Raw genomic sequence first — 27,189 nt, forward strand, 5'->3', positions numbered from 1 at the left:
GGCAGAGCAGCCTTCAATAGCCTGCAGCTCCACCCCTGTCAACCACCTCCACCAAGTCTGGCCTCCTTAATGAGAGCATTCAACATCCCCCCCCCCCAACTTGGTTGCTTCACTACTGTTCTGTCTCGCACTGGGCCTGTAAATAATTGTCTTTAGAACAGGACGTGCAACCTTTGCCCAGCGGGAAGCCAGGGCGCCTAAAGAGAAGTTCTCAGAGGTTTCCACCACAAACAATCTTTAGATAGCTTGAGAAGTACAACAAAGTCTTTTATTAATGAACAATCAAACAGAAACTTCTCTTGTCTTCAGATTCCAAGCTTTTAGGCAACTGGTGAATTCCTAATCTTGCCCATGAAGGACAGGCAACTGTCTTCAATAACTTCTTCTTTAAAGGAAAATCCCCGTTTTAACTTCTCCCAGGCTGACTGTAATCTAACCCTTACTGATGTAGGCTCCGCTACCAGGTCGAACTGCGTCTCGAACACCGAGTGGACCTACCAGCAAGGCAGTAGATGTTCTCCTGCTGGAGTTCTTTGGTCTTTAGGGCTGTTTTCCTGGAAATTCTTTGGAGACTCTTAAGACCTTTCTCCCCCGGAAGGTCTTAAGGGTTGAAGCTTTTGTACAGGGGAAGCTTGCACACATCCTATACATAAGCTTACCTTGCTGAGACTAACTAAAATGGCTCCCTTCCCTTCCCAATTGCCCTGAGCAAGGGGTGGGACCAAAACTTAACAATGATGGACAGGTGACTTGCCCTATGACTGCAACCAAAGAAGCCACCTATCTGCAGAGTCCCTGAAACCTAGGACTGCAAGCAAACATTTAATACAAAGCAAATAAAGTTGGAGCTCCTGGTACAGCTGTACCAGAACAACTACATCGGCTATTGCTGCAAGTAATGACAGTGTGAATAAATTGCTAATATTTGCTTGAGATAGTGCTTGCAGTTCTGGAGGGACTCTTGATTTTTTGCATCTCATAGACTTAGCATGGGGATTTGGTTAACCAGTTAAAATTCATGAGTAAACCAGGTTTTTTAAAAAAATCTGAAACATTTCGGGGGGGGGGGGGTTGAACCCCTAACCCCCCCCCCCCTCGCTACAGGCCTAATAATAGTTGCTCGGATATGGATCTGGCCAGGTTGGTCCATGCCATAGTCGCCTCCAGATTAGACTACTGTAATGCGCTCTACGTAGGGCTGCCCTTGAAAATGGCTTCAGAAATTCCAATTGGTCCAGTGGGCGGCGGCTAGGTTGTTAACTGGTGCTCCTTACAGGGAGAGGTCAAGCCTCCTGTTTAAGGAGCTCCATTGGCTGCCATTCATTTTCCCCTCCCAATTCAAGGTGCAGGTGCTTACCTACAAAGCCCTAAATGGTTTGGGATCCGCCTACCTGCGTGACCGCATCTCTCCGTTCATCTGGAGAGGCCCTGCTCACAATCCCACCTGTGTCGCAAGCGCGATTGGTGGGGACGAGGGACAGGGCCTTTTCCGTGGTGGCTCCCCGACTCTGGAACTCTCTCCCCAAAGACATCAGACAAGCCCCAACATTGGCAGTCTTTAGGAAGAGCTTGAAGACGTGGTTGTTCCAGTGTGCCTTCCCAGCAGGCATGTAGCCGGGGGGGGGGGGAGGGCTTGGGGGGCTTCAGCCTCCCTCCCGAAATTCTCATGGTGGTCCGCGAGAAGGCCTTATTGGTACATTATTTAAACTGTTATGTTATTCATATCATGATCTGATCACCATGCCCAATATATGTGGGAAGTCTGTCCCAATTCTGTCATTGGTGGGGTTCAAAATGCTCTTTGATTGTAGGTGAACTATAAATCCCAGCAACTCCCAAATATCAAGATCTATTTCCCCCAAACTCCACCAGTGTTCATATTTGGGCATATTGAGTATTCGTGCCAAGTTTGGTCCAGATCTATAATTTTTTCAGTCCACAGTGAACTACAACTCCAAAACTCAAGGCCAATGCCCACCAAATCATTCCAATATTTTCTGTTGGTCATGGGAGTTTTGTCTGCCAAGTTTGGTAGAGTTCAGAATGCTTTTTGATTGTAGGTGGACTATAAATCCCAGCAACTACAACTCCAAATGACAAAATAAACCCCCCAAATCCCCACCAGTATTCAGATTTGGACGTGTCAGGTATTTGTGCCAAATTTGGTCCAGTGAATGAAAATACACCCTGAATATCAGATATTTACATTACAATTCATAACAGTAGCAAAATTACAGTTATGAATTAGCAACGAAAATAATTATATGTTTTGGGGTCACCGCAACATGAGGAACTGTATTAAGGGGTCACGGCATTAGAAAGGTCGAGAACCACTGAGATAGATGTACAAGCTGGGTTTAGAAAAGGCAGAGGAACGAGAGACCAAATTGCCAGTCTCCGCTGGATAATGGAGAAAGGCAGGGAGACACTGAGAAGACCCTGTCTCTCGTCCCCGCCAGGCGCGCCTGTGATGCAGGCGGGACCGAGAGCAGGGCCTCCCCAGATGATCTTAATGTCCTAGATGCCCAATGCTCTTGAGGCACTCTCAGGGGAAAACAGACCTTGACATATGCGAGTTGTAGTTACTGGGATGTATAGTTCACCTACAATCAAAGAGCATTTTGAACTCCACCAATGATGGAATTGAAACAAGTATGGCACACAGAACTCCCCTGACGAACAGAAAATGTATATCAGTGATTGGTTGGGGTGGGGTGGGGGGCGCACGTCAAAATACTGTTTGCTTACCGTTGAAAATTATCTAGGGCTGCCTCTGCATACACATCATGAGACAACCAAAATTCTTCTTTGGTGACTTCTCCCTTTTTCCACTTCTTGTGTATATCTCTTTTGAGTCTTAGCACAGTTAGAAGTTGTGCCCAACATGACAAGCTTTAAGTACTGATTGGGGGGGGGGGGTTAACATTCAGAGGGTTAACCTGGCACAAAGTGAGTTGTAGTTCACCCACAACCGTACGCATTTTGTGCAATTAAAAAAAACCCCAATTTTCTTCTAATAACAGAGGCAACGCTGGGTATCCAAGCTAGTATATAGATATCGATACGTAATATGAGTGCATTGAGCATAAATTTTCAACCCTCCCCGAAATTTTTTTCTGACTACGGCCCTGCTTAGGGCCTTTTACTCTCGCACTTAAGACTTGGCTTTTTACTAGAGCATTCGATCTCTGTTAATTTTTAATTTCTGTATGTATGTATTTTATCTTTTATAATTTAGCTGTAAATCGCCTGGAGCATTCTTGGATGGAGGGCGATTAATAAGTTATTAAATGATGATGATGATGATGATAACAGAGGGGGTAGTATGCTCCCTGTATGATACTCCGGTGAGTAATCTGGCTGCCACCCGTTGGACTACTTGAAGTTTCCGAACAGTCTTCAAAGGCAACCCCACGTAGAGTGCGTTGCAGTAATCTATTCGGGATGTAACAAGAGTGTGGACCACTGTGGCCAGATATAGCTATGAGTGAAGAGAGCATATTATTATTATTATTATTAACTTTATTTGTACCCCGCTAGCATCTCCCGAAGGACTCGATGCGGCTTACACAGGCCGAAGCCTCAAAACACAATACAATAGAAAACATAACACAACAATAACAAAGCAAATCAAAACAATAAGCAAAATAACGACAATGGCAGTATATCAAGACATTATTAAAACTGGTTCGGCCGGAGCAATGGGGTACAAGGGTTAAAAGTGCTGAAATGGCAGGAGGTACGTAGGATTAAAAGTGCGGTGTGCAGCGACGATTAGTTATGCTAAGGTGCTACTAGGACTTGGGTGGGGATTCCTAGTCTGAGAAGGCACAACGGAACAGCCAAGTTTTTAAATTCCTTCTGAAAACAGCTAGAGTAGGGGCCTGTCGGAGATCTTTTGGAAGGGCGTTCCAAAGTCGGGGGGCCGCCACAGAGAAGGCCCTGTCCCGTGTCCCCACCAAGCGCGCTTGCGACGTGGGTGGGATCACGAGCAGGGCCTCCCCAGATGACCGGAGCGAGCGTGTGGGTTCGTAGATGGAGATGCGGTCACGCAGGTAGGGTGGTCCCAAACCGTTTAGGGCTTTGTAGGTGAGCACCTGCACCTTGAATTGGGCTCGGAAAATAAATGGCAGCCAGTGGAGCTCCTTAAATAGAGGGGTAGACCTCTCTCTCTCTCTTTTTTTATTATCATTTTTATTCAATTTTCGTGTATATACAGCAAGATATTGTGGGGGATATGGGAGGGGGGGTGGAATAGGGGTGGGATAAGGGGTTGTGATTGGGATGGGGTTGGGGGGGGAGGGTATGGGGAAAGGGTTAGGGTTAGGGTTAGGGTTAGGGGGAGTCGCGACTTCCCAAAAGTCTTCCAGAAGTTTTCTTATCGTGTCAGTCCTTCTGTCCGTCTGCCAACTGTATTTCTTTTAGGTTCATAATTTAAATGCAAGACAAGTCTATTTGTAGTGGGATTCCCCTCGTTCTAATGAAGTCTTTGAATCCCATCCAGTTTGTTCTTTTGTTTGAGTCCACACTGCCATATATTCCAGTAGGGGGAGAGGGGTAGACCTCTCTTGATAATGAGCCCCGGTTAGCATCCTGGCTGCTGCCCGCTGGACCAATTGAAGTTTCCGAGCCGTCTTCAAGGGCAGCCCTACGTAGAGCGCATTGCAGTAGTCCATTCTAGAGGTGACCAAGGCGTGGACCACCCCATAAAGTGTCAAAGCAAGAAATGCTGCAACGCATACTTGTGAGGCATCACACAGACACACGTATGTGTGTGTGTATAGGGGGGTGAATTGAGCATAGGAAGGAGTTGGTGAAGAAAGGCAAGAGCGCCAAAGAAGGGTGGGGGAAAGGAGAAGGGAGAAAGGAGAAAGGAAGGACCAAAGCGGGCGGAGGTGGGGGGGGGGGGGGAGAAGCAGAGAAGGGAAGAGCAGCCCTCTTTGAGGGGAGAGGGGAGGGGGGTGGCGAGGGAGCGGATCGGCAACCAGGAAGTCTTTGCTCGGCGCGAAGGAGGGAGGAGGGAGGGAGCTCCTAGAGGAGGAGGAGGAGGAGGAGGAGGAGGAGGAAGAAGAAGAAGCTCCCGCGAAGAGAAAGCAAAAGCCGAGCGGGCGCTGCTGCTCCTGCCTCCCTCTGCTCTTGCTCCTGCCTGCCTGGTCGCCATGGCCCAGGAAAACGGCGAGGATGGCTCCTCCTGGAAGAAGCCCGCCGAGGACATCAACCAGATCTTCGAGTTCAAGGAGACCTTGGGGACGTAAGTCTCTCCCCGTCCCGCCACGCCTCGGGGGGCGAGCAGGGTGGCCCCTCTCTTGGCAAGTGGGGTGGGCAACTTCATCCTCCCCTGGGCTAGGGACTCAGCCCTCCCTCCTGCGGAGTGCATAGCGATGACAGTGCCGCTTCCCTCTTGGGGTTGCCCCCTTCTAGTAGTGTTCCACAACCTTCACACTGCCTAGGAACTGCTCAATAGTACTGATCATCAGTCAGGACCCCTGGGGAGGTTTCAGAGGGGTCGCCTAAGACCACCACATATTCCTGATGGTCTTAGGAACGCCTTTGGTACTGAAGGCTGACTATCTCTCCACTTGTCCTTCTCTTCCTTTTTGGAAACAGACAGGGAATCTCTCTCCCCCCCCCCCCGCCCCCCAAAAGCCCTCCTCCTGCTGTCATTGTAGGTGAACTATAAATCCCAGTTAGGAGCCCCCAGTGGCGCAGTGGGTTAAACCCCTGTGCCGGCAGGACTGAAGACCGACAGGCAGAGGGTAAGCAAACAGTATTCTGGCGCCCCCCCAACCAATCACTAATATATATTTTCTGTTCGTTGTGGGAGTTCTGTGTGCTGTATTTGGTTCAATTCAATCATTGGTGGAGTTCAGAATGCTCTTTGATTGTAGGTGAACTATACATCCCAGTTAGGAGCCCCCAGTGGCGCAGTGGGTTAAACCCCTGTGCCGGCAGGACTGAAGACCGACAGGGAGAGGGTAAGCAAACAGTATTTTGGCGGCCCCCCCCCCCCCCAACCAATCACTAATATATATTTTCTGTTCGTTGTGGGAGTTCTGTGTGCTGTATTTAGTTCAGTTCAATCATTGGTGGAGTTCAGAATGCTCTTTGATTGTAGGTGAACTATACATCCCAGTTAGGAGCCCCCAGTGGCGCAGTGGGTTAAACCCCTGTGCCAGCAGGACTGAAGACTGACAGGCAGAGGGTAAGCAAACAGTATTTTGGCGCCCCCCCCCCTCCCCAACCAATCACTAATATATATTTTCTGTTCGTTGTGGGAGTTCTGTGTGCTGTATTTGGTTCAATTCAATCATTGGTGGAGTTCAGAATGCTCTTTGATTGTAGGTGAACTATACATCCCAGTTAGGAGCCCCCAGTGGCGCAGTGGGTTAAACCCCTGTGCCAGCAGGACTGAAGACCGACAGGCAGAGGGTAAGCAAACAGTATTTTGGCGCCCCCCCCCCCCAACCAATCACTAATATATATTTTCTGTTCGTTGTGGGAGTTCTGTGTGCTGTATTTGGTTCAATTCAATCATTGGTGGAGTTCAGAATGCTCTTTGATTGTAGGTGAACTATACATCCCAGTTAGGAGCCCCAAGTGGTGCAGTGAGTTAAACCCCTGTGCCAGCAGGACTGAAGACCGACAGGCAGAAGCTGCCCTAGGTAATTTTCAATGGTAAGCAAACAGTATTTTGGCGCCCCCCCCCCCAACCAATCTATATATATAAAAATGCTTTGTGCATAATGAGTACCTTAAAAACAAAAGAACCAATGAACGAAATCACGTCAAATTTGGCAACAAAACGTCTCACAACACAAGGAGTGACCATCACTCAAAAAATTATGATTTTGTCATTTAGGAGTTGTAGTTGCTGGGATTTATACTTCACCTACAATGAAAGAGCATTCTGAACTCCATCAACGATGGAATTGAACCAAACTTGGCACATAGGACTCCCGTGACCAGCAGAAAACACTAGACAGCTTTGGTGGGCATTGACCTTGAGTTTGGGAGTTGTAGTTCACCTACATCCAGAGAGCACTGTGGACTCAAACAATGATGGATCTGGACCAAACTTGGCACGAATACTCAATATGCCCAAATGTGAACACAGATGGAGTTTGGGGGGAAATAGACTTTGACATTTGGGAGTTGTAGTTACTGGGATTTATAGTTCACCTACAATCAAACAGCGTTCTGAAAACCCATCAACGACAGAATTGGGCCAAACTTCCCACACAGAACCCCCATGACCAACAGAAAATACTTAAGGCCAATCCAATTCCCTTCACTAGGGCAAGAAAACATAATGAAAGCCCTTCTGACAAAGCATATTCCTGCTTCTTGGCAGGGGATTGGACTGGATGGCCCATGAGGTCTCTTCCAACTCTTTGGTTCTATGATTCTATGAAAGAGCCATCCAGCCATAGATATAAATAGATATGATTCACACACACATACAGTATCATAGATTTGAAAGGGACCCCTAAAGAAGGACAGTTATATCTTGCATGTTGCAGAGTAGGCAAACCAGACAATCTTGACATCAACACTGACAAAGAAACAGCAAGAAATACTGTTTACCCACAAGCATAAAGAAATTACATATATTAGAAACCAACACTTTCTCATTACTTTATTTTCCAGATCAACAGACTGGGCCACAGCAACACCTGGCAGGGGACAGCTAGTCACTAATATATATTTTCTGTTCGTTGTGGGAGTTCTGTGAGCCATACTTGGTTCAATTCCATCATTGGTGGAGTTCAGAATGCTCTTTGATTGTAGGTGAACTATACATCCCAGTAACTACAACTTGCATATGTCAAGGTCTATTTCCCCCCAAGAGCGCCTCAAGAGAGCCCCTGGGCAAAATCAACAATACTGCAAATGCTTACTTTGCGTAATGGGTTGAGCCGCCCCTGCCGACAGGTCACAGGTTCGAATCCAGGGAGAGCGTGGATGAGCTCCCTCTATCAGCTCCAGCTCCTCATGCAGGGTCATGAGAGAAGCCTCCCACAAGGATGATAAAAAATCAAAACATCCGGGCGTCCCCTGGGCAACGTCCTTGCAGACGGCTAATTCTCTCACACCAGAAGCAACTTGCAGTTTCTCAAGTCGCTCCTGACACGACAAAAAAAATAATTAAATTGGTGAAGTTCGGAATGCTCACTCATTGTAGAGGAACTATAAATCCCAGCAACTACAACTCCCAAATGTCAAGGTCTATTTTCCCCAAACTCCATCAGTATTCATATTTGGGCATATTGAGTATTTGTGCCAACTTCGGTCCAGATCAGGGGCGGCTCAACCCATTACTCAAAGTAAGCATTTGCAGTATAGTTGATTTTGCCCAGGGGCGCTCTTGAGGCGCTCTTGGGGAAAATAGACCTTGACATATGCGAGTTGTAGTTACTGGGATGTATAGTTCACCTACAATCAAAGAGCATTCTGAACTCCACCAATGATGGAATTGAACCAAACATGGCACACAGAACTCCCACGGCGAACAGAAAATATATATCAATGATTGGTTGGGTGTGTGTGTGCCAAAATACTGTTTGCTTGCCGTTGTAAATTACCTAGGGCCGCCTCTGGTCCAGATCCATCATTGTTTGAGTCCTCTCTGGATGTAGGTGAACTACAACTCCAAAACTCAAGGCCAATGCCCACCAAACCCTTCCAGTATTTTCTCTTAGTCATGGGAGTTCTGTGTGCCAAGATTGGTTCAATTTTATCATTGAAGTTAAGAATGCTCACTGATTGTAAGTGAACTATAAATCCCAGCAACTACAACTCCCAAATGACAGAATCAATCCCCCCCAACCCCACCAGAATTCAAATTTGGGCCAAATTTGAATGAAAATACATCTTTCATATCAGATATTTACATTGCGATTCATAACAATAGCAAAATTACAGTTATGAAGTAGCAACAAAAATAATTTTATGGCTGGGGGGGGGGGGTCATCACAACATGAGGAACTGTATTAAAGGGTTGCGGCATTAGGAAGGTAGAGAACCACTGATCTATATGTATGTAATGCAACCCTAACTGCATTATTTGGCATGTAGATCCAGCCTGAGAATGGTACACTCCAAATCTAGTGTAACAGCAGCTTTCCATGGGGGAAATGCCTCTTTCCCTTGACAAGGTCCCATTAACCCACCCCTCCCCAGACAGAAACCACCAGAGGGGAAATCCTGGGAATACCCCCTCAGGAACATCCCTGTAGTGGAGGGAAGGCAACTCTTCAGAACCCCTTACCTCATACCTGTTAAGAATAGACTGCCATATAGTGCTTTGTTATCCCAATGGAATGGTGAGACTTAATGTTGATTCTGTGGGTCTGCTGCAGTTGGGATAGTCAGGTGAACACAGCCCACAGCATAGAGCACCCATGTGATGTTCCGCTGCAAGGACGTTTTTGCTGAATGACTGAAACCAATTGAGCATCCTCTCTTTTCATGCATTTCATATTTTCAATATCATCGGTGCTCATGTCAGTGGCTATAAGATAAATCACACACACACACACACTAGTGTCCTAAAGTGTGTGATAGAATGTTTAAGATCATGCAGGTAAGCTATCTTTAATCCAGTTTCTAATATGGTGGGGGTTATTCTGTCGTGTGCCTTGAGAATGGCTCACTTTTCCAAGACTGCAGAGGTTGTATTTGACAGCTTGGCACAGGACCATATAGAGTGTGCTGGTGTAGATGTGAGGGTGTGCTGCTCTTTTCTTGCATATGGGTTTGTGTGTTAATTGAACAGTGCGCACTGGTGAGCATATGAATGGGGTATGGAGTGATGCAGTAAAAAAGAGTTATTATTATTATTATTATTATTATTATTATTATTATTATTTACAGCTTTTATATTCTGCCCTTCTCACCCCGCAGGGGACTCAGGGTGGATTACAGTGTACACATATATGGCAAACATTCAATGCCAATTTTTGACATATAAACATATACAGACATACACAGAGGCTATTTAACTTTTTCTGGCTGCCGGGGAGCTGTCGCTTTCATCGTCCATCTGTGACACTGATGAAGCACTTCCGCATTCCCCGCATGCTTCCCCACTGGAATGCTTTGCTGGAGTCTTCTTTATGGCCTCACAAATCAGTTAATTTAGCCTCCCCACACTTTAAGGTGGTACCTTATTTTCCTACTTGACAGATGCAACTGTCTTTCGGGTTGCAAAGGTCGACAACAGGCTACACACAATTGGTTGGAAACCCACTCCAACCCAGGCTGGCTTCGGACTCATGACCTTTTAGTCAGAATGATCTTAATGCAGCTGACACTCAGCCAGCTGCACCACAATCCCGGTGCTATATAATATAAATGATATAATAATAATAATAATAATAATAATAATATAATAATAATAATAATAATAATAATAATAATACGTCCTCTGAGACTTTCAGAGTTTTGGAGCACAACACTCCTGACCTCACAATTGTCACAGGGAGGAGGGAGCAAGCTTGTTTTCTGCTGCCCTGGAGACTAGGACACAGGACAATGGCTTCAAACTACCAGAAAGGAGATTCCATCTGAACATTAGGAAGAACTTCCTGACTGTGAGAGCCGTTCAGCAGTGGAACTCTCTGCTGAACGGTGGTGACTCCTTCTTTGGAAGCTTTTAAACAGAGGCTAGATGGCCATCTGTCAGGGGTGTTTTGAATGCAATATTCCTGCTTCTTGGCAGGGGGTTGAACTGGATGGCCCATGAGGTCTCTTCAAACTCTATGATTCTACGTGTTAAAAAAGAAAGTATGGATTGTTGATGTCGCAATCCCAGATGACAGCAGGATTGCAGAGAAACAACCAGAAAAGCTGCTACGATATGAGGACTTAAAAATGGAACTGCAAAGACTCTGGCACAAACCAGTAAAGGTGGTTCCACCGGTGATCGGTACCTTGGGTGCAGTGCCTAAAGACCTTGGCCTGCACTCAAACACAATCGGCACTGATAAAATTACCATCTGCCAGCTGCAGAAGGCCACCTTACTGGGATCTGCACGCATTATTTGCTGATACACAGAGGTAATTTTCAACGGTAAGCAAACAGTATTTTGCCCCCCCCCCCCAACCAATAATTGATATATATATATTCTCTGTTCATCATGGGAGTTCTGTGTGCCATATTTGGTTCAATTCCATCATTGGTGGAGTTCAGAATGCTCTTTGATTTTAGGTGAACTATACATCCCAGTAACTACAACTTGCATATGTCAAGGTCTATTTTCCCTCAAGAGCGCCCCTAGGAAAAATCAACTATACTGCGAATGCTTACTTTGCGTAATGGGTTGAGCCACCCCTGCTGATACATCACACAGTCCTAGACACTTGGGAAGTGTCTGACGTGTGATCCTATTCAACAGCCAGTAGAGTGTCTGCTGTGGACTCGTCTTGTTGTGTTTCAAATAATAATAATAATAATAATAATAATAATAATAATAATAATCTTTATTTATACCCTGCAACCATCTCCCCAAAGGGGACTCGGGGCACCTAACAAGTCCGAAAACAATACAGCAAAATAGAAACCAAACAAAACAACAAAATACATAAAATCACAGAATAAAATAAACAGTGCAAGATAACAAAATAAAAATCAAACACAAAGGGTGGGCCAAATGCATGAGCTAAAATGTTAAAACCCTGGATGAGATGGGAATAAAAGAGTGTATAAAAAAGTGTAAATGTGCATGTTTAGTGCAGATTACAGAGGCATTAGTGTATTGCAGCAAACATAGCAAAGAGGGTGCCTTTATAGACAAGAGTGAACAACCGCAGTTGTTTTTGGAGGACAGTTTTCCATCCCTGGGTTCTCCGTGAGGTGGAGTTGGGTTCCAAAAATGTCCAGCAGACATACAGAAAACTTTAAAAATCCCTGGAAGTGACTTGAGAATCACAATATCCTTTTTTAAAAAATGTGTGTTGTGAAATCTTCATCTATAGGGACAGCAGGAGCAACCTTAGAAAAAATGAATTGCCTTTCCTGGAAACTTCAGAGTACCAAAATGGATCCCTTTCCAGATTTTATTTTGAGAGGTCCAGGCAGTTTGGAAGGATCAAGGGCTGCATAAACAACCCGGGGCCACACTTTGCCCATTCCTTTCCTAGGCTACCAAATCTATTACGGAAGAGGCTTTCATGACCCAGTTGTTTCTGACTAAGTGAACCGAATCCACAAAAACATAGGTCATGATAAAGTCATTTCTAAGATGCCACAAGAGTCTTCTTTTTTTTAAAAAAAAACACACACACAACATTGCAAGTATGTGGGATGTGCTGGCGAAAGTATATCTGCCTGTGTGCTGTGCTATTTTAGATTTTGAAGGTCTTATGAACTTCTGAAAGTGTGCTGTTTAAGTGTGTCATGCGTCTGCATTGACAAAATCACAGGCTCCCTTCCACCCACTGCAATTATAGCCGCACTTCTCTTTTGGGGAAAAGCATGTGTTGTCTAATAGGAACGGAAAGAGTCAGATATACATATTAATAGAATGGAATTTAAAAGGACAGGGTAAATATGCTGTGACTTCTATGCTTTCCTCTAAAGCTGACAGCAGAGTCTATTCATAGAAAGAAGAGCAGAATTAATCAGTGTGGATTGGATCCGTTTTATCCACTGTGTTGCTTTAGCTTAGCTGTTGTTGCTGGAGTGTTTCCCTCCCGTCCTTTATTTATAGAGGCTGAATATGAAGATTAGCAAAAGTGAAGGGTGTTTTTGTTGTCGTTGTTACTCATCTGAGTCATTGTGATCCAATAGTTTAAAAGAAAAGGTGTGATAGGAAGAGAAAGTTTTGATATTTTTAGCAATATACCAAAAATATGATGTAGGTGCAGATGGCTGTGCATTATAAGAAAGGTCAACATATGGGCTGCCATGTGGTTATTGATATTAGGTTTATATACACATCTGGCTCTGTGATCCACTACAGCAGTGTTTTGAATGTATATCTTTCTTTTAGACAGCTCTATAGTGGCAGGCAGGGTGGCCATTCAACGTATACTGTGCTTTCAAGAACAACTTACTGTATATACTCGAGTATAAGTCTAGTTTTTCAGCCCCCTTTTTTGGCTGAAAAAGTTCCCCTCGGCTTATACTCGAGTCAAGGTTATTTATTACTTTACTTTGTTATTAGTATCATTTTATTACATGAATTATTTTAATATATTAATTATTATTATATTTACATTATTTTACTCTACAGTATTATTACTTTATTACATTTATTATTTTACTCTATTTATTATTAGTATTATTATTTATTTACTCTTTATTATTATTACATTTATTATTTTACTTTATTTTTATTGTTATTGCATTTATTATTATTACTGTTATTACATTTCCATTATTTTATTCTATTATTATTATTATTATTATTATTATTATTATTATCCTGACACAAAAACACAGTATGACACAGCAAATGAGGTATATATGCTGCATTTCATTATTATTATTATTATTATTATTATTTTACTCTCTTTATAATTATTGGAGGGATACATAAGCACATTTACACTGAAAATTAGAATAATAATTTAATCAGAGCTGGATAGTCTTATCTTAAATGACAGTTTTATGTAAATATTCAAAAACATTTAACCTACTGATGCCTCAATTAATGTAATTTTATTGATATCTATTTTTATTTTGAAATTTACCAGTAACTGCTGCATTTTCTACCCTCGGCTTATACTCGAGTCAATAAGTTTTCCCAGTTTTTTGTGGTAAAATTAGGTGCCTTGGCTTATATTCGGGTCGGCTTATACTCGGGTATATACGGTATTCCATTTCTGTTGTACTTTGTTTTCAAGCAAGGCTTTCCAAAACTAATATTGTCTTAATGTCGGTGCACTATTGATTTATCTGAACATGAGACCACTAGGCAGAAATTTAACATGGTAATACTTTGTGTCTGTACAGTATGGTTTTCTTATCCAGGATATCCATTGTGTCACATACCCATGCTCTGAAAAATATCACTCTCAGTAGTGTCTGGGAGCCTCTCTAAGGCCCCCAGTGCAAATCTATGATATTGTTCCAGCCTAAATATGGTCGAATATAGGGTTTGCTGTTATCCATGGTTTAAGGTATCCATAGCAAGGTCTAGGAACAAATTCCTCACAGATCCAGGGTCTTCCTGTGCTTTGAAAATGATTAGATTGTAATATTAGACTAGCGGTCTCCTGCCACGCATTGCTGTGGCCCAGTCTGGTGAGCTGGAAAATAAAGTAATGAGAAAGTGTTGGTTTCTAATATATGCAATGTCTTTATGCTTGTGGGTAAACAGTATTTCTTCTTGTTTCTTTGTCAGTGTTGATGTAGTGATTGTCTGGATTGCCTACTCTGGAACATGCAACATATCGTTGTCCTTCTTTAGGGGTCCCTTTCAAATCTTTGGTACTACACCTGTCATATACATATATGTGTGTGTGTGAATGGCTGGATGGCCCTTCGTCAGGAGGGCTTTGATTAAGTTTTCTTGCCCTGGTGTAGGGGGTTGGACTGGATGGCCTTAAGGCAGCATTTCTGAACCTGGAAAGTCAAGACCCGGGGTGGGGGGTCACCAGGGGGGGTGTCAGAAGGGTCACCCAAGACCACCCCCATTTCTGTTGGCCATGGGGGTTCTGTGTGGGATGTTTGGCCCAATTCCATCGTTGGTGGGGTTCGGAATGCTCTTTTATTGTAGCTGAACTATAGATCCTAGTAACTACAACTCCTAAATTTCAAGGTTTATTTCCCCCAAACTCCATCTGTGTTCACATTTGGGCATATTGAGTATTCCTGTCAAGTTTGGTGCAGATCCATCATTGTTTGAGTCCACAGTGTTCTCTGGATGGAGGTGAACTACAATTCCAAAACTGAAGGTCAATGCCCACCAAACACTTTCAGTATTTTCTGTTGGTCATGGGAGTTCTGTGTACCAAGTTTGGTTCAATTCCATTGTTGGTGGAGTTCAGAATGCTCTTTGATTGTAGGTGAACTATAAATCCCAGCAACTACAACTCCCAAATGAAAAAATCGTAATTTTTTGAGTGATGGTCACTCCTTGTGTTGTGAGATGTTTTGTTGCCAAATTTGGTGTGATTTCGTTCACTGGTTCTTTTGTTTTCAAGGTACTCGTTATGACCAGAGCATTTTTAGATAGATAGATAGATAGATAGATAGATAGATAGATAGATAGAGAGAGATAGATAGCAAAACATATTTCAGTTAATTGGATTGTATGAGTGCCACACTACGGACATAATGTCAAGGTCAGACGCCAGCCAATTCACTTTTGGTCTTGTCTTATTTTTTATCTTTTATATTAGAATTTTATAGAACATAAACGTATGTAATATTTCATATGAGCTAATATAATCTTGAGCAGATCATTTTGAAAAAGCATGTAGAGTGATTACATAATCAATGGCTCTGTGTAATTGTCTGTAAAGCAATCTACTCTGAATGAGTTTAGGTGCTCGATGACCCAAAGGGCATTTGACTTATAGAAACATTCTTGTTCTTTTACAGATAATGGTATCATCTTGTCCCTGGGTTATATGTGTATATGTATGTGCCTTCAAGTCGCTTGTTGACTTTGGGTGACTCCTTGGAAGGAATATTCAGAGATTGTTTTGATCTTTCCTATAATCTTTACTACCTGGTACTTTTAGATGGTCTTCTCTCCAAGTATTAGGTAGATCTGACTCTGCTTAGCTGCCAAGATCAGTCTTTGGATGCATTGGTGTAAATGGTTTTTTGTACAAGCACCTAAACCCAGGGCTAGTTTGAAGCATTGCTGCTTTGGACCAGCTCTGAATTCTGCAGATTTTTAAACTTTCTGCATTGCCAAACTATAGCAGCCTCAGGCTCTATCTACACAGGCCCCCAAACCCAGAAGAAAGTGGGATAAAAGGGGGTGGGTGGATAAAAAATGAGACCAAAAATATGTGCTTGATAGCAGGACTGCATAATAAAAAGATTAGCATAAAATCTGATATTGGGTGAAAAATGCATTACTACAGAGCACTGTATATTCCAATACCCCCCCGCCCCCAAACAGATTTTTTTGTGGTACATTCATGTTGTTGTTGTTCATTCGTTTAGTCGTCTCCGACTCTTTGTGACCTCATGGACCAGCCCACACCAAAGCTCCCTGTCGGCCGTCACCACCCCCAGCTCCTTCAAGGTCAGTCCAGTCACTTCAAGGATGCCGTCCATCCATCTTGCCCTTGGTCGGCCCCTCTTCCTTTTACCTTCCACTTTCCCCAGCATAATTGTCTTCTCTAGGCTTTGCTGTCTCCTCATGATGTGGACAAAGTACTTCAACTTTGTCTCTAGTATCCTTCCCTCCAGTGAGCAGTCGGGCTTTATTTCCTGGAGGATGGACTGGTTGGATCTTCTCGCAGTCCAAGGCACTCTCAGAACTTTCCTCCAACACCACAGTTCAAAAGCATCGATCTTCCTTCGCTCAGCCTTCCCTAAGGTCCAGCTCTCACATCCGTAGGTTACTACAGGGAATACCATGGCTTTGACTATGCGGATCTTTGTTGCCAGTGTGATGTCTCTACTCTTTACTATTTTATCGAGATTGGACACTGCTCTCCTCTCAAGAAGTAAGCGTCTTCTACATTCATGTAGATTGCACTTATCTCTAATTTAAAATATTTAAGCAGCTGATGAGGGATGTAAACTGATGGAGCCAGAGACACACAGGTGGCTACATGGAAGCACAAGAGGAAAGCAGTTCCCACGAGACTCTCTCCAACCATTATTTTGTTCTCATATTTGTAAAAAGAAATGGAGCTTGAATTTACACAGTGGACACCAGCATGACAGGCAAGTGACCCCAAAGGGAAATAGGATTCAAAAGGGCAAACTTAAAAGCACAAGGGGGGAAGGAGAGATGACGACAAGAAACACGCTTATGTGCACTTTATTATATCCACATCAGTGCATTAGCTCTCATAAGCATTGGCAAAATGCTTATGAAGTACAGTGTATCACAGAAAGTCATTAAGAAAAAAAACTTCTGGCAGATGTCCTGTACCTTTTGCTGTTCCTTTCAATCTGCATTAACCAAACCTTTCCGGATGCCATGAGACCGTTTCCTGGAACTAATCATTTCGTGTGAGGACTGTCCTTAAGGTACATGGAATTTTTAATCCCTTACTTTATTTACATTTATTTAAAGCATTTATATTCTGCCCTTCTCACCCTGAAGGGAACTCAGAGCAGAGCACGACATATATACTGCAAACATTGAATGCTGGAACATAAAACAAACTATAAATATACACTGCTGCACCAGTTCGAATGAGAACCAGCCCAGCTGTCCACATCAACCCTGAAGTGTTCTGGAGTTTGAAGGAAGCTTTGGAGCATTCTCCAACTTCTGCTAATGATGGAGAATAAAGTTTTATCCTGCATTAGGGGCTGGAAGTCTCTGAATATTTGCCAAATGTCCAAGACCAACTTCTAACCTGATTAGCTATGTGTGGCCCATGTAGATAAGCTAAGTTACGTATGGCTATGATTTATGACCTATGTCTACAAGACAATCTTTAACTGTATAATAATCAGTTAGATTACTTTGTGTTGTTTGTGGTGCGTTTTTATGAAATGTGTGAACTTGATTGTTTGAATGATAGCCATTAGAAAGAAAAGTTTGGTCCAAAATGCAGCAGGCATGATACGACAATTTTTATTATAAACCATTGTGTTGATGTATATTTTGGAGTGTCTGCACCCTTTAAAGAAGATCAGTTCAAAATAAACCTGTTTTGTATCACAGAAACTGATCTCTATGCAGAGAATTTATCAGTAATGGGAGTTATGCAGAGGACTAAAACTTGGCATGCCATTGGAATATTTGTTTTAGAAAATTCACCACACTTTGCCTGCATGCCTTTAGGAACGTTTTTGTTGTGTGGAGGGCTATAAATCCAAAGTAAACCAAACCACCTGAGGGCTAGTTTCTGCATCTAATTCTAAACACCATGCTTTTGCAGTACTCATTGCGATTATGGCATATACAAGAGATGTGTACACACCAAACATCAATGAAGGAAGCAATCTTATTTAAATAAAGGTAAAGGTTTTTCCTGACATTAAGTCTAGTCGTGGCTGACTCTGGGGGTGGTGGTGCTCATCTCCATTTCTAAGCTGAAGAGCTGGCGTTGTCCGTAGACACCTCCAAGGTCATGTGGCCAGCATGACTGCATGGAACACCATTACCTTCCCACAGAAGTAATCTATTCACATTTGTTTTCGAACTACTATGTTGGCAGAAGCTGGTACTAACAGCGGGACCTCACCTCACTCCCTGGATCTGAACCATCAACCTTTTGGTCAGCAAGTTCAGCAGTTTAACCCACTGCGCCACAAGGGGGCCCATTTACTCTACAGCAAATCCACAATTTGCTGGGATTCCACAATTCATAAGGAAGGACAGACACATACGGACGGACAGACAGAGGCATCTCCAGGCGCATCCCTGTCCCGAACGACGGAGGATTTGCTTCTATATAAATTTGCATAGGATTATTAGGATTAGGTTAAGATCATCCGAGGAGGTCCGGCTCTCCATCCCGTCTGCTTCGCAAGCACGCTTGGCAGGGACGAGGGACAGGGCCTTCTCTGTGGTGGCGCCTCGGCTGTGGAACTCCCTGCCTAGGGATATTAGATCAGCCCCCTCCCTCCTGACTTCTCGGAGGAGAGTAAAAACCTGGCTCTTTGAGCAAGCATTCGGAACCCCGGAATAAATAGTCAAGCTTGAGATGGAGAATGACCCAGGAACGGCCAAGACGATGAAACGGATGAGGATTGGAATGAGAGGATAAAGCTCTTTTTAAATTGTTATTGCATTGTCTTTTTTGTCTAAATGCACTTAATTGTTTTTGCTTTTTGAATGTATGTATTGATGGCATTGATTTGTGCCGATACGTAGACCGCCCTGAGTCGCCTGCAGGCTGATATGGGCAGGATATAAATAATTTAAATAAATAAATATAAATATTTTAGAACAAGTAATCAATAAAATGTCTTCCTTTCCCAATTTCGTGAAATGTTCTGGAAACACGACACACAGGAACTGTATCAAGTCAAGTGCTTTTTTGTTCATGTTGTCTTGTGTCATATACCTTGCAAAATCCAGCTGCTTTCCACTCAGCCATCCATCAGTGTTGGAATGATGACTTCATTCTTATTGAGTCCTGTAAGTGTCACTTTACAAAGGCCCATATGATGCGGGAACACTGTTGGGAATCACCCTGTGTTTGTGCTTCAGGATCCTGATGTGGGAAATGATGAGGGAAATGATGAGAGAAATGATGGTGCTGAGGTTGAGGTACAAAATGGAGATGTTTTGGTCAGTGATTTTCAAGCAGACAATGACAGAGAGGCCCCAGTGCAAAGGGCAGTTTCTCATGAGAATATTCCTGCTGGGCCTAGCAATGATGGTTCACTCCCTCTCTCTGTGAGCTCTCAAGATTTGGATTTGGAAAAAAAATCTGACTCCTGGGAATTTTAATGAGCTGAAGAATAGGCGGCTGGAGATTAGCCAGGATTGACAGCAAACTCAGTGTTTACGTCGCTCTGAAAGGCTTCGTCTGATAAGGGGTAAATGTGGGGGAAAGCAAAACCAATTTCTGAGTTTTGGGATATAAGGTTTGCCTCAAGGGGAAACCTGTTAGATCAGGCATTGTTTGGAAATCAAGTTCATGTGCCATGGAAATCCTGTTCAAGGGGTCTTGTTCCTGTGGAGTTTTTTTAGCCTTTTGGATTGTCTTTGGATCCTGTTGATTCCTGTCTGGATTAATACTGTCTTGGATTGCTTTTATATCCGATGTGGACATTGCCTTTTATGGACTTATTACTTTTTTGGAACTTTCTTATTTTCTTACAAGCATTTATTTCTCCTGGCTATTTACTAAACTTCAATAAAAGAAGATTTGTTTCTTCACTCTTCATGTGGTGTGTTTTAAAGTCAGAGGGCTTTTTCCTGACCTGGAGTGCAACAGACACCCAGAAAAAGTGGAGTCTTGTGTTTTGCTATCAATTTTCTTCACTCATGCAGGGCATGCTTCAAGGCTCTTGGGTGAAGAACTAGAAAATGGTCTGATCATGACTTTTCAGCTGGAAAGTATTAATAGTTCCTGAGGTTTATAGAAGCGTTTAAGCTGAGGATAGGATGACCTTTGGGTGAGTGATCAAGTGTGAAACTTCATTAGTCTTTCCTGTGTATCCTGCAATTTGGGCCTGAGTGGGTGTCTGTGGCAGTGGTAGTATCTCTCTTTGTACATAAGTACCCTGGCCTTCCTTCACTCATAACAAAATGCAGTTTAATGCTGTTTAGATATTTTTCTTTTTAGATTTATTGATTTATTCAGATAGACATTTGCGTTTGTTGTATGCCTTGAAATACTTTCCAACTATTAGTGTTCTATAATCATTTCTCAGATAATATATTTTCTTTAAGGGGTCACAGTCTTCTATTTCAATAGTACATATATAAAGGTATCATAGGCTCTAACTTAATATCCGCCTCCTCCTTGTCTACAGTCATATAGGATCCTCTATATACATTTTTAATTTAATTTTACATTAAGATGTTGAATCATTGGTTGCCATTCATTAACAAAGTTCTATAATAGTTCTCCTCTTAATAGTACAGTTATTTTATCCATTGTCAGCAAATCTGTAATGTATTTTTCCCATTCTTCTAAAGAAGGTATCTCTGAGGGTTTCCAATTCCTAGCATATACTATTCGAGCTGTAAAACATTTTTTTCCAAATTTCCTTTTGTAGTTCTTCATCAGGCATGTTGAAAAGATACATTTGTGGTGTCATTTTGAAATTTGTGTTTAACGTCTTTTCAAGATATACGTGAATCTATTTCCAGTAGTTGTTTACTTCGTTGCAAGTCCACCATGTGTGGTAAAATGTGCCCTTTTCTTTCTCACATTTCCAACATTGGTCGGTGCAATTATACATCTTGGCTAGTCTCTCTGGAGGGAGATAGCATCGCAAGTGCATTTTGTAAACATTTTCTTTTAGGTTTTGACTTGCAGTGTATTTCATTCTTCTCTTCCATGTATTTTCCCATTGGGCCATTTTTATCTCTTGGCCTATGTTTTGAGCCCATCTAACCACTGTGTCCTCTGTCCTCTACTACTTCCTCTTCCGTGTACCAAGTCAGTAGATTTTTATATGTGTGTGTGTGTATATATATATATAAGTCCTTTCGGTTTCTGGAACATTGCCACATAAAACCATGTTTCGCAGTCTGGAAACCCGAGGTTCAAAGTTGTTCTTTAAATTTCTCACACAGCTGTCTATATAAAAACCAGTTGCTCTTAAGGCCCATTTGGTTAAATTCTTCTAGTGGTTTCATTCCTGGGTTTTCTAAGCCGATCTGGATCAGCTCCCTGTATGTTAACCATTTCCCATATAGGACATTCTCCCTTTTGTAGTATGCTTCATGTGGGGACATCCACTCCGGTTCTTCGTGTGAATTCTTTTTTTAATATCTATTTATAATTGGTCTCCATATATAATGGTCATTAAATATGCCTGTTGGTTTGGCCTTTTGTATGTCCATATATGCATGTCATCCAAATGGAAGATTTATGCCTTCTAAATCTAGTAGCTCATTGTCTTCTAGGATCACCCAAAGTAGAGTTGCCAATTTGGAAAAGAAAGCCGCCTCTTGTTTTATTATCACTAAGTACCTTCATTTTTACAATTGGTTCTTTCCCAGTCCAAATAAATTTTGAGATACCTTTTTGCCAAATTTTGAATTTTTTTCATTGTTGATGAGGACCTCACCTCTCAGGATGCTTGCCATAGATGCAGGCGAAACGTCAGGAGAAATGCCTCTAGAATATGGCCATATAGCCCGAAAAAACCCACAAGAACTGAGATACACTTTTTCCTTTCCCATCCACCATCTCATCCTGACCGAGGCTAACCTTTTTGGGATCCAAACATTTTCCATTTTTCCTTCACTTTCTGCCTCCGAAAGAGAAGAGGAAGGGGAGGAAAGGCAGGGAAAGGACTTGGGGAGAACCCCCTCTATCTTGGTCTGCCATGCAGCCCCCAAGTTAGAAAATTTGCCCATAACTGGTGTAGAATCTCACAGTTGAAATAATGGTATATTCTTGTCTTATTTCTAGTGCACCTTTTAAAGGCTTCAGGCATGTACATTAACAACTATTAAGGATTCTAAGAATAGCTGAAAGCTTTGTCTTCTATTTTTTAACTCTTTGAACAATGTAACCAAAAATCGATGCATATTTTTACAGATGGCTATAGTACTTTGGCGAGCCTGCCATGCCATAATGTGAGAACTTAAATTCTGCTATGATAGCGATACTGAAATAGAATCATGTTTGCATTGCCATGGTGCTGTTAGTGTGTGATCAGATGACTCACAGTTTTGTTGTTGTAGAAAGGATGTGTCTTGACATGAGTTTCTCATGACACTGGTTAAGCATTGTTACCAGGCATGTAGCGGGGGGGCGGGGGGGCTTGAGGGGCTTCAGCCCCCCCCCCCGAAATTCTCATGGTGGTCCACGAGAAGGCCTTACTGGTACATTATTTAAGCTATTATGTTTATTCATATCATGATCTGATCACCATACTCAATATATCCCATATGCATGGGGGTATTGGGGCAACGATACAAAAGGTTTGCTAGGGTACACCCTCTTTCACTCAGACTCAGCCCCCCTTCCCGAATCAAACTCAGCCCCTCTTGAATCAAAATCCTGGCTACGGGCCTGATTGTTACATTTATTAATTTTACATTAGCAAATCTCAGTCTGCTTGGACCCTCACAAGATGATGTAGAAAAAATAAAAACATTCTCTAAAAACAAACAATATAATAATAATAATAATAATAATAATAAACCTTTATTTGTACCCCGCTAACATCTCCTGAAGGACTCGGTGCAGCTTACAAGAGGCCGAGGCCCAAACACAACAAAAACAACAGCATCACAAATAAAACAAAATAACTCATAAAACAGCAATAAACATTAAAACAATAGCAAATAACATTAGACAATAATACCATGACACATTTAAAAACTAAGGCCGGGCCAATGTAATGATTAAAAATTTAAAATGCTGGGCATGGCAGGTGAAATAGATAGGTTTTTGGAGATAGGTGCAAAGTTTTATGCTTTCTGGGCTGTATGGCCATGTTCTAGAAGCATTCTCTCCTGACATTTCCTCTGCATCTATGTGAGGATCTCACAACCTCTGAGGATGCCTGCCATAGATGCAGGCGAAATATCAGGAGAGAATGCTTCTGAAATATGGACATACAGACTGGAAAACACACAACAACACAGTGATTCCGGACATGAAAGCCTTCGACAATACATTTAATAAGTTTTTAAAATGCACAAATAAGATGATTCCAAAGGCTTGGTTTTAAGGATGTAAGGTCATATACAATGGAAACCCTGGATATCCAAACAGGGGATGAGCTGGAGATGTCTCTGCCTTGGTCCTTTCACTATTGGCTGCTACTTCCCGGCGGATGTCAGGTGGTGCAATAATGACTAAACAGTGTAATTTCTCCAGTGGTGTAGGGCGCAGACACCCCTTGATAATGCGGCATGTCTCATTAAGAGCCGCATCCACTGTTTTAGCGTGGAGAGATGTGTTCCACACTGGGCATGCATACTTAGAGTAGTTTTGTTTAGATGAAACAGCTCAGGTTTCCATGCAATCTATTTCCGGTTCTGCGGAAAAGTCATTCACCCTCTCCTTTTTATTTTTTGTTCAGAAAAAAGCTGGGGTGATGGGAATCTGAATGGGTCAAGGGCCATGCTCAGAGCCCCAGAACCGCAGGGCCCATTCACAGCCACAGAATCTTATTATGCCCACCCAGCCAAACTGAAAACACCCTTGAATGTGCCCAATATTAATTTAGGTGTATTTATTCTATATGGAGGGAAAACGATCACGGGAGATAAACTGATTCTTAACCATTTTGTTCACCATTGCTGATCTTCTGGACAGAGATGGAACTCCCCTAACTCTGGAACTCACTTCCCAAGGACATCAGGCATGCCCCAACATTGGCAATCTTTAGGAGGAGCCTGAAAACGTGGTTGTTCCAGTGTGCCTTCCCAGAATAAGGAAAATTCCCAGCAATATGTCCTCTCAATGCACTTTACTATTGGTTTAGGATGGACTGCGCTCCCTCATTTCTTTTAAAACCTAATACCAGATATATCCTACCTTGTTCATGCCATTGTTTATTTTTAAATTTTAAACTATTACATTTGGCCTGGCCATAGGTTTTTAAATTCTTGTATGTTACTGTTAATTGGTTATTGTTTATATGTGATTTATATTCATTGTATTGTATTTATTGTTTTGTTTATTGCTTTTTGTTTTTATTGATGTGTTGTTGGGCTTGGCCTCATGTAAGCTGCCCCAAGTCCCTTGGGGAGATGGTGGCGGGGTATAAATAAAGTTATTATTATTATTATTATTATTATTATTATTATTATTCTAAGTGAGAAAAATTAATGTCCAGAGGAATCAAATTGGAAATATCAGTAACAGATTCTGAAACATTTTTATCCCACCCACAAATGTCCATTATGTGTTGACACTAAAACCTGATGTGGAAATTATGCAATTGTCACTGAATTGCACCTCTCCTCACTCCTAGCCATTGAATATGCTACATAGGACTTGCATACTCACAGCATTTGGAGAACTATATAATTGCCATCTCTGTCTTGCTCTGTGGTAATTTCTTAAAGTAAAGTGTAACAGGTATACAATAAAGGGAAATATCTAAATTGTATCATTTGCTATTAGTTATGAGCTCAGATAATGAGATTCTCAATTTATTACTGATAATAGTGCTCATATACCCAGTGAGTCATAGCTGACACTGGTGATTACTTAATGGGACTTAATTTTCTGCTATTATATTTCAAGTGTATGAAAACAAGGTTGATCTGAAAAGTTATGCACAAGCAGCTTATTGAAGCATGTTAGACTTAAACAAGAAACTCCCTAGAGCTAAGGCTTGTCAGTTTTATTGCTTTGGAAGCTGACTGGTGGTTCAGCGATAAAGTAAATGCAATAATTAACAACAACAGTTGTGCTGGCACGGCTGTGCCAGGAGTTTGATTTCTTTTTCTTGCATGGCTAGTTTGTTAAAGCTCTATTTGGACCATGCATGTTGCAATAAGGTAGCTTCTCTCAGGTTGCAATCATAGGGCCAGCAACCTATCAATCATTATTAGAACTCTTAGATCCACCCCTTTCCCCAGTTTTTGAGGGAAAAGAGACTTTCAGTTCAGTTTTTACAGTGAAGCCTTACAGACAGGATGTTGTGGGGGGAAAGACAGCCAGCTTTTTCTGGAGAAAGACAGCAGATCTTATAGCAGGCCCGTAGCCAGGATTTTGTTTTCGGGGGGGGGGGGGGGGGCTGAGTTTGGTTCGGGGGGGCTGAGTCTGAGTGAAAGAGGGTCTACCCTAGCAAACCTTTTGTATCGTTACCCCAATACCCCCATGCATATGGGATATATTGAGCATGGTGATCAGATCATGATATGAATAAACATAACAGTTTAAATAATGTACCAGTAAGGCCTTCTCACGGACCACCATGAGAATTTCGGGGGGGGGGGGGGGGCTGAAGCCCCCCCCCCCCCCAGCCACATGCCTGTCTTACAGTCAGCTTCGCTGAAAAGTAGAGGACTCCTTTTCATCTTGGAAATTCTACAGAGACTTTGCCTGGCAGGGACCACTTGGGTTATCACTGTTCTACAAATTTTCAGTTTTTCTCAGTTGTGGAAACGAAATGTGCCATTTCTTAATAAATTTAACATGCTGAATTCAAATATAATAATTAAATGTGTTAATTGGCTCTGGTTTTTATGCAACAGCTATTTCAATTTTCTCCACAATAGGTAATTTGTTAATATTATGATAATGTGCCTAACCTTACTGCATGTATATAAACCATTAATATTTACTAAATTTTAGTCAAATTATATTGCCAATAGTTTATACATGAGAAATATTTATTTAATTAGTCTATTGTTTATGTTTGTGCAGCAAGAAACTATATTAGTAGGCCTAATGCAGTCGAAAAGTTTGAAAGTTTAAATGTCGCTTTAATCGTGACTTTAGATTATATCCTGTTTGCTTCTCTTGACTTTTCTTTTGTATTCAAGGAAAGGATTGTCTCTTACAATGCGCCAGCAGTAGTCTGACAGCATTGACGGAGTCCATTTACCTTGATATCTTTTTTCCATAGTTCTTTATTTACACACGTGTGAGGCATAACTACAGTAAAAAGAACAATGTAAAACGATGTTTAACGATACTGTCTCAGTCTTCAGCTGACTGACCCACACTGTTCAAAAGTCTGGCCTTATATAGGGCTTTCTGGCTTTTGCACACAGCACTAATACTGCGCCATCAAACTTTCTAGAATATTCTAGAATCTTCCATAGTGTAAGTCGCAACATGCATTTTTTCAACCATACGTGATCACGTGATAGCTTATATCATAAAAACTAGAGCCAATATACATTTTAAAATGTCATTTTCGTTTTCAGCACCCCAAAATCATAAAAGAACAGCTATTTTCAGGCCCGCAACTTTCTAGAATCTTCCATAGTGTAAGTCGCAACATGCATTTTTTCAACCATACGTGATCACGTGATTGTTTATATCATAAAAACTAGAGCCAATATACATTTTTAAATGTCATTTTCATTTTCAGCACCCCAAAATCATAAAAGAACAACTATTTTCAGGCCCGCAACTTTTTCTCCGTTGAACAGTGTTATCCATGATGCAGATTGGAGCCGGGAGTGGGGGCCTCATGCCAGCAAAACTAAAGTAAAGATTGCCCTGGGAGGGGGTCTAAAGATTTCCCTTAAAGAAGAAAGAAGCAGTTTATCCTCAGTTGCCTGCCCCTTGTCGGCAGATCAAGGAAGCTACCAAATTTCTAAAGTTATAAAGTATTTAATCCATGTCTTTGAAGATTTTAGTCATAATAAAGAACTTTGTTGGACTTATCTTGAGCCTCGATAGAACTTTGTGTGGGGAAATCTAAAGGGCCTCTCAGCCGAGGCACCCCGGGTGTTCCGTTGGGCATTCAAAAGCATGTCCTGTAAA

The 27,189-nt window shown here is 42.1% G+C and overlaps 1 protein-coding gene across 1 annotated transcript in view; it reads left to right on the top strand.

The window, feature by feature from the left end:
- Positions 1 to 4,970: 4,970 nt before the first annotated feature.
- Positions 4,971 to 27,189, top strand: part of CAMK1D (calcium/calmodulin dependent protein kinase ID) — a 367,156-nt gene continuing 344,937 nt past the window's right edge. The window contains exon 1 of the mRNA XM_060778236.2: positions 4,971 to 5,251. Coding sequence (XP_060634219.2) covers positions 5,160 to 5,251 — 92 coding nt within the window. The 5' untranslated portion in view covers positions 4,971 to 5,159. The remainder of the gene's footprint in view (positions 5,252 to 27,189) is intronic.

Source organism: Anolis sagrei, chromosome 5, assembly GCF_037176765.1.
Source record: "Anolis sagrei isolate rAnoSag1 chromosome 5, rAnoSag1.mat, whole genome shotgun sequence".
NCBI classification, from domain to species: Eukaryota; Metazoa; Chordata; class Lepidosauria; order Squamata; family Dactyloidae; genus Anolis; species Anolis sagrei.